The 11,643-nt window shown below is 40.3% G+C and overlaps 1 protein-coding gene across 1 annotated transcript in view; it reads right to left on the minus strand.

Annotated features, from left to right (window-relative positions):
* The window catches only part of PIWIL1 (piwi like RNA-mediated gene silencing 1), a 30,679-nt gene extending 19,764 nt beyond the window's left edge, over positions 1-10,915 (minus strand). The window contains exons 1-8 of the mRNA XM_064379478.1: positions 10,747-10,915; positions 8,508-8,597; positions 7,759-7,870; positions 3,684-3,809; positions 2,975-3,189; positions 2,507-2,628; positions 1,374-1,454; positions 372-569 (exon numbers count right to left, since the gene is read on the minus strand). Of these exons, the coding sequence (XP_064235548.1) occupies positions 372-569; positions 1,374-1,454; positions 2,507-2,628; positions 2,975-3,189; positions 3,684-3,809; positions 7,759-7,870; positions 8,508-8,585 (932 nt within the window). The 5' untranslated portion in view covers positions 8,586-8,597; positions 10,747-10,915. The remainder of the gene's footprint in view (positions 1-371; positions 570-1,373; positions 1,455-2,506; positions 2,629-2,974; positions 3,190-3,683; positions 3,810-7,758; positions 7,871-8,507; positions 8,598-10,746) is intronic.
* Positions 10,916-11,643: the final 728 nt, after the last annotated feature.

Genomic DNA, 11,643 nt, shown 5'->3' on the forward strand with positions numbered 1-11,643 from the left:
AGAGACTAGACAGCATGTATTCTCTAAAATTTCAAATCACCTGGTTATATACAATGTTATGGGAAAAGAAGAAAACAGCATTTCTTACAGATTATGCCAGATGGATGGGGGAAGTGACTAAATTACTTTCAGAAAATAAAATAATTTAAAAGGATAAAAATCATTAGCTATTTGTCCTCTCTAGACAAGTTATATTATCCCCAAAACTTTGATCTTGGGAAAGGTGAAAAATGTCCTTATCCTTTTTTTGTGCTCTTCCCACTACTCAACTTTAAACACTATTTCCTAACATTGTAGAACTAGAAAGCCACAAGACTTGAAGACTCGCAAAAAAAAAAAAAATTATTTTGCATTTTAAAAAGCAGTCTTACTTGGTAAGAACAATTAAACCTATTAGTTCTTTAGAAACTTGTTCTTGAAATTTATGCTCTTCTGTCTGATGATAAATGCTGAACATGAAATCCAAAACAGTCTCACTTCGAAGGACTTTATGACTAACATCAGTGCAAAGCATGATGTTGTTTTCATACTGAAGAATAGAAGTGGTGAAGCCAGGCCAGATCACCAACCTGTCAGATGAAATGGAAGTCAAGTAATCTCTCCAAATTCACACATGGTTTGTACATACTAAGTTGCATTTTCACTTTTATTAACCGGGTCAAAAGTATTTAAAAGAATCAATTTGTTTATTTCTAGGATTTACATGCTCCAGCTTCAAGACCTTCAATATTATAGTAATTGTGTAAGTTTCATTTTGAATGAATGCACTAACTTTATTCAGCTACTCATTACACTAGGCCATTACACTGGCCTAAAGCCTTAATAAGTTGCCAATCTAACTGAAAGCACCTACAATTATTATGATAAAGTTAAATCTGTTGAGCTGCAATATTTTATTTCTTATAATTTCAACTTTTACTTTCCATTTATTTTAGATTCAAGGGGTGCGTGTGCAGGTTTGAGACATGGCCTATTGCATGATGCTGAGGTCTGGGGTGGGAATGGCCCATCACTGAGGGAGTGAGCACAGGACCAAGGAGATAGTTTTTTCAGTTGGGCTGCAATCTTGATACACCACATTAACTGATCATTTTTATTACCTAAGGGCAGAAATACAAACTTAGCACCAGACAACTGTATTCTTCCCCAGTGACAGGTAAATTATGTGATTTTTTAAAAAAATCCAAATATTCTGGGATGTCTCCTCATTATTCAAGTTAAAGAGTCACATAACATTATGCTATGGGTGACGTAATGCACATATGGTGGCATTAACAGTCACTGTAGTAAATCCGATCATTTCAAATCAGGTTATTATCTCAAAAGTTTGTAATTAAGCCTAAGGAATATTAAACTTTCCACTTCATACAAACCTGTGACTTGGAATATCAATTGGGTCACTTGGGTTATAATAATTTCGTCCAATTTGTTGCAAATTCATGATTTTCAAAAGCCTAGAAATTGAAAGGTCAGAATAGTGAATACTGACAAGTACCTCTAACACTGCAGTCAGAATGGCATGTTGTTTAGAGCAAGGGTTGGCAAACTGTGGTCTGTAGTTGGGCCAAATCCAGCCTACCTGCTGTTTTTTATGGCCTATGAGTTAATGATGGTTTTCAAATATCCTTGAGGTTGGACAAAATAAAAGATTATTTCATGACACATGAATTATCTGAAATTCAAATTTCAGAGTGCACCAATAGTTTTACTGATACACATCTGTGAGCGCTCACTTACATGCTGCCTCTGGCTGCTTTGGTGCTCCAGTAGTCGAGCTGAATAGCTGCAAGAGATGACACGGCTTTCAAAGCCTAAGATGTTTACTATCTGGCCTTTTCAGAGAGAAGTTTGCCAATCCCTCATTTAGGGAAAAAAAATCTACCAGTTACATTAACTGGAAACAAGTATTTATCAAAATGAATTGCCCTATCATCGGTGACAATTATCTTATGACTAACTTCAAGAGGGAAATTACAAATACAAGTATTATGCCCCATTATTCTCACGAAAACCTCAGCCTCATACAGATTGTTTCTCATCCTCCTTGAAAAATAAAACATTTTGCAGAACATGTGTCTCACTTTTGGATTGGGAAAATGTGGTATGTACACTGAAAGCAAATTATCAAGCATACAGTCTACCTTCTGTGGTGGAACAAATAACCCGAACTCTGCCCCTCCTCCTGATCAAGCACCCACCGCAGGGAGAAGGAATACCAAGTCAGCAATAAGCTCTTGAGGATAGGAGTGTTCTGAACACAAGCTCAGACAGTATTTGAAGTCAGCAGAATTAGGGAAGTAATGATAGGATACCTGCTTAAAGCAAATAGATGAATTTTACATCAGTAAACCACACCTTAAATTACTGCAATACAGAGAAACCCAATAATCCCAACCAACGTTGCAAAATCTAGGAGAATTGAATGCAGATGGTTCAATGTACAATTTTTTCAACTTTGCTGGTTTTTCTTAAAAAAAAAAAAAAAAAGTTGAAATAAAACACATACCTCCTGAAAATAATATTATAGAACTGCAAACAAGTTGGTGATGTGGGTGGAAGCTCATTTGTTAAAGTGATCATGATCCTCACATCCTCTCCATTCCGAGTCTTACTAAAAACTTCAGTAACCTGAAGCCAGAGTGGTGGAAAACCCAAACTTTACATTCTTAAAGGAAAACTATGCCCAATCACATACTGCTTGCTTAATAAGGCAACACTGAAAACTGGAGAAGTTTTTAAACTGGATTTTAAAACAATGGCTATGAGAAAAAAAGTGGCTAAGTGTCTGTGTTATAACCCAATTGTAAGCATCCCGTTACCCAGACGTATTTGACAATGCTACAGTAATTTGTTTATTACAAGTCATATCAGACAGGAGACTCCTGGGGCCTCTCTAAAAGCCATGTAAACTGTTTTACATTGTGGTAGCTTTGCTTTGGAGTGGAAATCCCCCATCTCCCTTTCCCCAAATAACCTTTTCCTGTAGTCTTTTAGGTAAAAATAATATCGTTCCATCAAAAGCATGACACTTTCCAATTAGATCTTCGTGTTGAAAAAGAAGAGCTGAACGGAGTCTTCTGGCTTCCATCAGTGGGTTATAATCAACATGATACTGATACAAGGCCCACTGGGGACGTGATGTCAGTCGGAAATGGTTAGTGCTTAACCTGACTATAATGCCTGAAGAACCTGTAAAAGGAAGTTTTAGTCAATTAACAAAATATCAAGTTTATTTTTCCTTGAAACCATTCCTACCATGACAAGAGAGACATAGTTCTATAAACACAAAGCTAAGAGCAGCAGACAACATGAAAACCCTCAGACATCTGACTTTGGAGACCCATAGTCTATCTCTTTAGGTGAATCTCTAAAGAATCATACGTTTAGAAACAAATCTTCCTTACACTAAGTAATTTACAAATAATTTACAACAAAACCAACTAAATCTCTTCATGGCAAAGAGCTTTAAAAGTGATCTATTAATATTTAATAAGATGATGTTTCAAAATGTGCAGTTAAAGATATCTATCACCTATTTCATCAATGCCAAAAGAAAGTGAGAGAGAGAATGGAAAAGCCATGCAGGACCCTTGATCAATTAAATGCCTCAAATAGAGTGCCTCAATTCACTGTCCCAAGTACCTGAGAAGAATCTCCCAAAAACTTATTCTTAGTTAACCTACCAGTTTTTGATTCTTTAACATGGTCTAGGTTCTGCCTTGTATTCACACAAAGATCATGAAAATCTCTACGACGACCTCCTCTCTCTGCTAATGATAACTCCTGAAATCCAGCAGATATCTGGAGTTCTTAAAAAAGAAGAAACATTTTATACTTGGGCAACACAAAGCATGAAATAAAGGATGACAATACTAATTCCTATTATACTGGTCCTATTATACGTAATCCAAAGGATACTGAGGTGTGAAAGATAATGCATAAAACAATCCTATCAACATGTTTTAGGTATCTGCCGGCCTAATGAGAGAATGGTTTCCTAGTAATAACTTCTTTCATGAAGCCTTTCTTGTCAGTGTCCTGGGCAACTGCAGATGCACCCTGTCAAGAGCTATACGTATTTCAAAGATCGAGCCGATTGGACTGTGGTGCAAGTGCAGGAGCACATGCTTGCTGACTGGGAAATTAGCTTTCTGCATAAGTCTGATAACTACCTAAAGCTCTGCATGTATTTTCCACAATCTGTTATGATACAACTACAGCTACAGAAATTGGTAGTTCAGAGGGTTTAAATCTGTAACCTGGATTAGAAAACTTACATTTAAAATGTAACTTCCTCACTACTTGATTCCCTTAAGAATCAGAAGAATGGATTTCTGCACCTGTGCTTATTCTATGGGCATGACACATATCTCATACTGGTATAGGTTGTGATTAGTCAGTTCATGCTTAGTGCTACAAGCTGTGGTTATAAGAACCTAAATTATGAAAGGCATTTGTATTGCAGAAAGTATACAATTAAGTATCTCAGATCAACAATATGATGTGGGCCAAAAATAATCATGTTATCTTGTGTAAAAGAGATTACCAGTTGACTATCCAATAAGCAATCTCCCATTCGTAAAGAAAATTCTATTTGGGGGTAATACACCTAAATAGACTAAAATTTCAACCCTCCCTATGGTTAGGGATGACCTAAGAGACTTAAGCAGAAATTGCGGGATGATACTTTTGGAAAATTCCATAAGACAACCAATAGCTGACTGTGACTTTTGTACTTCCTGCCCCTTTGCCCTGCCCATGGAGCCTCTGGATCTGGCAAAGAGGGCTCAGACAGACATTCTAAATCAAACACAAGTCTTAATGATGGCAGTCATGGGCCCAGGACAAAAGAACAAAAAGACCAGAGTCCAGTTTTCTCTAACCACAAACACAAGAACTGCCCACTTTCTAGATTTCCTTAGAGAAGTAACAGTGGCTTAAAACATTTCAGTTCTTGCTGTACTTTGGAAACAAGTCATTTAATATCAGTGTCAATTTCTTCACCTGAAAAATTGAGAACAAGCATCACAGGCATGTAATACGTTTTAAATATAATGTATAAAGCAACTTAAAAGGTGCTTCCATGTTAGTTTCTGTACCTCATGATTTGGAGGGGGCACTATCTAAAAACCCTGTAAATATGTAACTTCATATTTGTCTCTCTCTGTGAGCTTTTTGTCGTGGGGTTTAAAGTATCAATGACACTGGGTGAGTAAACTATACTAAATCATGCATATTGATATTGAATCCAACAACATTAAAGGGTCATAAAGGCTGATTTTGTTTCCCTAAAAAAATTTAAATTTGTCTTAAAAAAAAAAATCAGCATGGTGAAACCCCGTCTCTACTAAAAATACAAAAAATTAGCTGGGCATGGTGGCACGCGCCTGTAATCCCAGCTACTCAGGAGGCTGAGGCAGGAGAATTGCCTGAACCCAGGAGGCAGAGGTTGCGGTGAGCCGAGATTGCGCCATTGCACTCCAGCCTGGGAAACAAAAGCGAAACTCCGTCTCCAAAAAAAAAAAAAAAATCAGCTCTGGATGCAAAAATCCAATTGCCAATGTCTGAATATAAACAATGATGAAATCTGTTCCCCTTGAGATATACAGTACTGCTATGACACTTAGCCAAAGCTTGATTTTGTCACTCAATAGACAGGACAGATTCCAGAATGGACAAGACTGGAAACCTTGCTAATTCCCCTTTCCACGCACCTCCCAGAGTGGTTTTATTTCAAACACAAATCAGACCTCTCACCACTGTGCTATTTATGAATCCTTCGATGCACCTACATCCCCTTTCATCACCTTTGCAGAATGAAAATCAAGGTCCAAACAATGTCTCAACAACAATAAACCTGTTAAACTTATATTAACTTCTAAAATACAATAGGTACTGGAGCATTTACTGTGACAAGCAATTCTCAGGTATAACCTCTAAAAAGTAGTGAAAGATGACAAAACAGGGCCTTCATTTGTTATCCCATGTGTTAGTTAACGGTCACAATGATCTTTACCTCTAAAGGTAGACACCACCTTGTTATAGATAGGGAACTGTTTCATAGAGTTACATTTGAAATCATGACTAACCTTTTTCTTTTTTTTTTTAACCAAAAACTCTGGAGAATATACCAAGTAATATTTTCTAAAGTCATTGACTAGTGAAGACTAATACATAGAATGTTAAAGAAATTAGGTTTAAGTATTTTCCACCACTGTATTTGTGTGTTAAGGCAACATTACAAAGAAATGGTTCTTAAACAGTTTCACCACAATTTTTTGTACCAAGTTTTAATTCAATAAAATGTGCTGTATATGTTGAACACAGGTGAATAAGTCAAATCTAAGTTATAAAAAAACTTTTAGACTGTTCAGATGAAATGCTATTAATTTTTTTTCCTTAAAATGATCTATATAGAAAATACATTCATACATAGGTATTTGTTAAAAACACAAAGAAAATGATCTTTTACAACTTGGTTTCATTTCGTGTCATTTAGGCAGGCTCCTACGTTCCAGAAAATGGCTAAATGGTACTCCACTGTGCAATAATTTTACCCAATTCTTACTGGTTAAGAGTCTCCACATTTTAGTAGTGTTATAGTTAATACCCTTACACAATCATGTTCTTCTCCAGCGTCTGCTGGACACATTCCACGAATGAAAGTGCTGATAAAAAGGGTACCGTAAGAGTTGCTATACATCATAAAATGCCATCTAAATGTTAGTACAGTCATATAATGCAATCAGGGCACAAATGTCAATTCCACAGTTACCAACATTGGCAAAAAATACAATAATGGAGAAGAAACAAGCAAAAATATTCTGGTTTAATTTCCATTTTAGTGATGAGGCCTCATGTTTCCATTGGCCTCTGTATTTTTCAGTGCACTGTCTTCATTTCCTTTGTTCATTTTCCCAACAGCCTGCTAATATTGTGGATTTCCAAGAATGCTCTGAGTACCAAAGGAAATTGTTCTTCTGTCATTTCGGAAAGTTTTCATGTTGTTTGCCTTTTGACGTTGATAGCATTTGTGATGGTTCCATTTCTACTGCTTTGAGGTTGTGTTAGCATTCATGCATGTTTTTTCCTAATGTTTGTGAATTTCATCAATCATGGTGAAATATTTGGAGTGCATGGGATTTAACATAAGGAACAAAGGGAACCAGCTTTGCTTTCTAAATAGCCATTTGCCCCAACATTACTTACGGAGCAGCTGATTTCCCACACCCACCCCAGAGTTAAAATGGCAACTTTGTTATATCAATTCCCCCATCTGTTTCTTTTTTTCCTGTACCAAAACAAAACTTAATAATGACAGGAGACTTAGATCTGGAATCCAAATAATTCATTTTTGTAACAATTCTGTGAAAAAAATTATTTTTAGAATCAGACCTGGTGTTCTGACTCTACCGTTTGTCTGAACTTAGTCCTCAGTGTTTGCATCTGAGAAACTGGGTTAACCAATGACGACACGTGTGACATGTTTCATACACCAAAGTTATGTTTAAAGTTGACCCAGCTCTTGATGAAATCACTACAGATGTCAAGAAAAAGTACTAAGAATGACTTACGTAATGCCTGTAATACCTAACATGGGGCCCTGGCAATTCCAGGCCCTGTGGTCCTTTTCAGGGAGAAAAGAAATCCTGTGTGTTCTAAATGGTGCAAGGCTGCACCATTTACACACTGCATGATCTTGCTACTATCCCATGTTCAATGCTACACATGTGCGAAGTCTTTTTACTTTCTCTTCACCTTGTGACTTGGCTGTTCCTCCTACTGTTCCTCTCTGCCGTCCACGGCCAACTAATTCCCCCTCTCCTGGTGGCTGCTGAAGTCTAGGCGGAATATAACCAGGCTGCTGACTCTGTAGTTATAGGCAAATAAAGAACATTCTTTTTGTCAAGAGGTCACAGACACCAGATAATGTCTAGTCTTAAGTCTCAGGAATTCAACCAACACCTATCTAAATTAATAATCAAACGTTTTATTCTTTTATTCTTTTTTTTTTTTTTTCTGAGACGGAGTTTCGCTCTTGTTACCCAGGCTGGAGTGCAATGCTGCGATCTCGGCTCACCGCAACCTCCGCCTCCTGGGTTCAGGCAATTCTCCTGCCTCAGCCTCCTGAGTAGCTGGGATTACAGGCACGCGCCACCGTGCCCAGCTAATTTTTTGTATTTTTAGTAGAGATAGGGTTTCACCATATTGACCAGGATGGTCTCGATCTCTTGACCTCGTGATCCACCTGCCTCGGCCTCCCAAAGTGCTGGGATTACAGGCGTGAGCCACCGCGCCCGGCCCATGTTTTATTCTTAAAAAGAAATTTGAGAGAAGAGTCACCAAATAAAGTCAAGAATCAGCTTCTAATATCCTGAGGAAACAACATGATCTCCCTTGCTGGCTTCCTATATCCTTCACAGCACTGTTTTTAGTTTATTTTCAACAGCCTAGGCTGATCAAGATTCAAAGACATTTTCTACAGTCAGCAATGGCGAAGCACTCACAGCAGTGGCGCCCACATGTGGCACCGTCTCCTGACCGCGGGCCCTTCCTCTGGCTCTGGCTCTGGCTCTCCCGGTCATTATTTTCTATTTCTGCAGAGGAAACAATCAGAGACAATGCTCAGTGGAAGCAATCACATTTCACCATTTCTACAATGTTAAACTTTGAGATTCAAAAGCAAGCTCCCCATGCAATTATTATGTATCTTTCTAAACTTTCTGGAGTTTTTAAATGTAACATTCCTACATTCAACAAACTCAGTTGCTTACCGTGTACTGGGCACTGCAGTAGGGCCAAAGGAGAAAACGTATTTTAATTAAAAAAAAAAAAAAAAAAAAGACTTAGTTTTTCATTTGAATTATTTGCTATAAACTGACTTAGGAAGAGAAAAGTACTGAAAGAATTAAGATGTTGGTGGCTGGTTGTTTCTTTCCCATTTGGAGAGAGAGACGCACACACATACGGAACACATATTCCCATACACGGGCACAATGAAACAAGGCACTTGTGCCAACTGTCCCGCCAGGCCCCTTCTGCATACATAAATAGTCTTCCTGGATCTTCCCAGAGTTCCATGTGTGGCTTACACTGAACATACCCAAACTACTATCTTTTCTACCTCATATCCCATGATTTCATTCTTGGTGAGCAGCATCACCATCTGCTTTGTATCCAAAGAAAACGAATGGCGTCATTGATCTCAAAACTACTCCTTTGTTTCTCCTACATCTGCCAGGACCATTCTCTCCATTTCTTCAACATCATGGTGGTACGAAGTGCTTCCTGTGAGCTGGGATCAGCTTTGGGCTCAACTATAACAACCTCTCATCCTTACTATGGCGGTACACAGTGTCATTAGACTATTAAGGGTAGAGGTCTCAGAGCTCAAATGCCTGAACCAAACTCCTTCACATTTTAGACGACATGAGCAAGCCACATAACCTGTGACTCACTGTTTGTCCAATGGTTGGAATAACCTATACTGCACCAGTCAATGGTGAGGATCAAATGAGCACACACACTGGCCTCCACTGAGCATTCAACAAACATTAGTCATGATGGAAAGGGTAGATAAAATTATAACTACACACGTTAAAAAGTGTAATGAAGGAAACAAGCAGAATGTTCTTACCAAAAAGAAAGGTAGGAGCTGATTTAACCCAAAAGAGGCCTGCTTCTAACAACATTTAAGCTGAAATGGAGAATTAGGAACTGGAAGATAGGGTGATACCAGTCTTCCAGACAAGGGGTAACAACCCACATGTAAGTGCTTGAATTGGATGCAGAACCAAAAGATGCCCAGCGGGACTGAAAGGGAATGAACAAGTGGAGCGGAGGAATTCCTGTGGGCAGGGAGCAGGGTGCTCAGGGTCCTGCAGACAGCAGCAGACAGCTTGGACATTGAACACACGAGAAGCCATCAAAGGTTCTACATAGGGGCAGGCGATGACATCATTCACCATCACTCCGCCTTACATCACGTTACCATCTTTTTCATCCTTTGAGTTTTAACAGCTTCTAAAATTCTTGGCTTCATAATCTTCACAGAAAGACAAATCTAATGCCATTTTTCAATTTTAAAAACCTCCGACTTCCTATTGTATTTTATAGGATTAAAGTAAATATTCATTGTATAAGATCTCTTACAATCTGACTGTAAATCAGCAATTTCCAAAGGAGTTTGCACAAGATAAGCCTCTGAGGTGACGGTATATAACTTTAAATTTCATTTTAAAGTACTTTGTATTGATTTTATAATGTGCGTATCATGACAATGACTATGTATGCATACCCAACTTACATACTGGGCATATTGGTGCATGAACGTCTCTTACGGATAATCTACAGGCAGGGTCCCCAGTCCCCGGCCATGGACCAGTACAGGAACCAGGCCACACAGCAGGAGGTGAGCCACGACAAGCATGACCACCTGAGCTCCCCTCCTGTCAGATCAGGGGAGGCATCAGATTCTCCCAGGAGTCGAACCCCACTGTCAAGTGGGCGTGCCAGGGATCTGGATTGCATGCTCCTTATGAGACTCTAATGCCTGATGATCTGAGGTGGAGCCATTTCATCCCAAAACCATCCCCCACTGTTCTGTGGAAAACCTGTCTTTCATGAAATTAGTTCCTGGTGCCAAAAAGACTGGGGGTTGCTGATCTACAAATCAATCTGAAAGCATCCACTTGAGCCTCCATCAAACACTACTTGCTTCCGATCACAAGCAATTCCGTGACTCACCCTATCCCCTGGCACATCTTCTGCTACAAAAAGCCTCACCCTCCTCTGAAACCACAAGAATCCAGTGAACCATTTAAGCATCAGCTCGCAGGCCATCCGTTCGCGGCCCTCTTCGCTGAAAGCCATTTACCCGGCGTGACCACACGGATTCCTCCTTCCGCGCATCCATGTACTCCACAGCCTCTCCAACGAGGCCGCGAATCACAATTTAAGGCTTGACGCCTAACAAACAATGGTGTGAAATAATGGTCAGAAATGAGCGAGAGCTGAACTCGCATGTTCAGCAGGAAATATTCCTAAAGCAGCACAGCAGTTCTCCAAGCCTGGCCCCCGACAGGCAGATCCGGACTGGCTGGAGAGAGAAACGACGGGTGGGGAGCGGCTCCAGCCCTCGCGAGTCAGACAGTTAGGCGCTGGCTGGAGGCAGCCGTGCAGCTGACTCTCATCATCCCCAGCGCCCGGGACCCACGGCGCGCTGCGCAGAACACCCAATACCCGGGGGCCCCGGCGCTCTGCTCCAGGCTCCCAGCACAACGCCGGTTTTCAGCGTTACCGCCTTCCCGTTTCAAAACCACCTCAGTCTGGAAATCGAATTCTTCAAGTCAGGAAACAAGCGTGTGCTTCCGGTAACCACACTCGCTGGAAGTCACTCGCCCGATTCGTTCCCAGTTCCGCCAGAGCCGCTTCCACCTGCCCAACGATGTCCCGCCCGCGAGCTCAGGACGCCGACGCGCGCGCGGAAAACGCCACCGAGCCGCACGCCTAAACGCCGTGGGGCGCCACCTTCTACGTCAGGGGGTCTCTGTGGCCACAACTTAAAAACAAAAAGGAAAGCGCGCCAAGCGCAGATGCGCGCGGGTCCGGCCGCTTCCCGAGAGGCCGCCGGGGTGAGCCCCG

This window comes from Aotus nancymaae, unplaced genomic scaffold (genome assembly GCF_030222135.1).
Source record: "Aotus nancymaae isolate 86718 unplaced genomic scaffold, 86718_ANA_hifiasm-v0.15.2.pri h1tg000021l, whole genome shotgun sequence".
NCBI classification, from domain to species: domain Eukaryota; kingdom Metazoa; phylum Chordata; class Mammalia; order Primates; family Aotidae; genus Aotus; species Aotus nancymaae.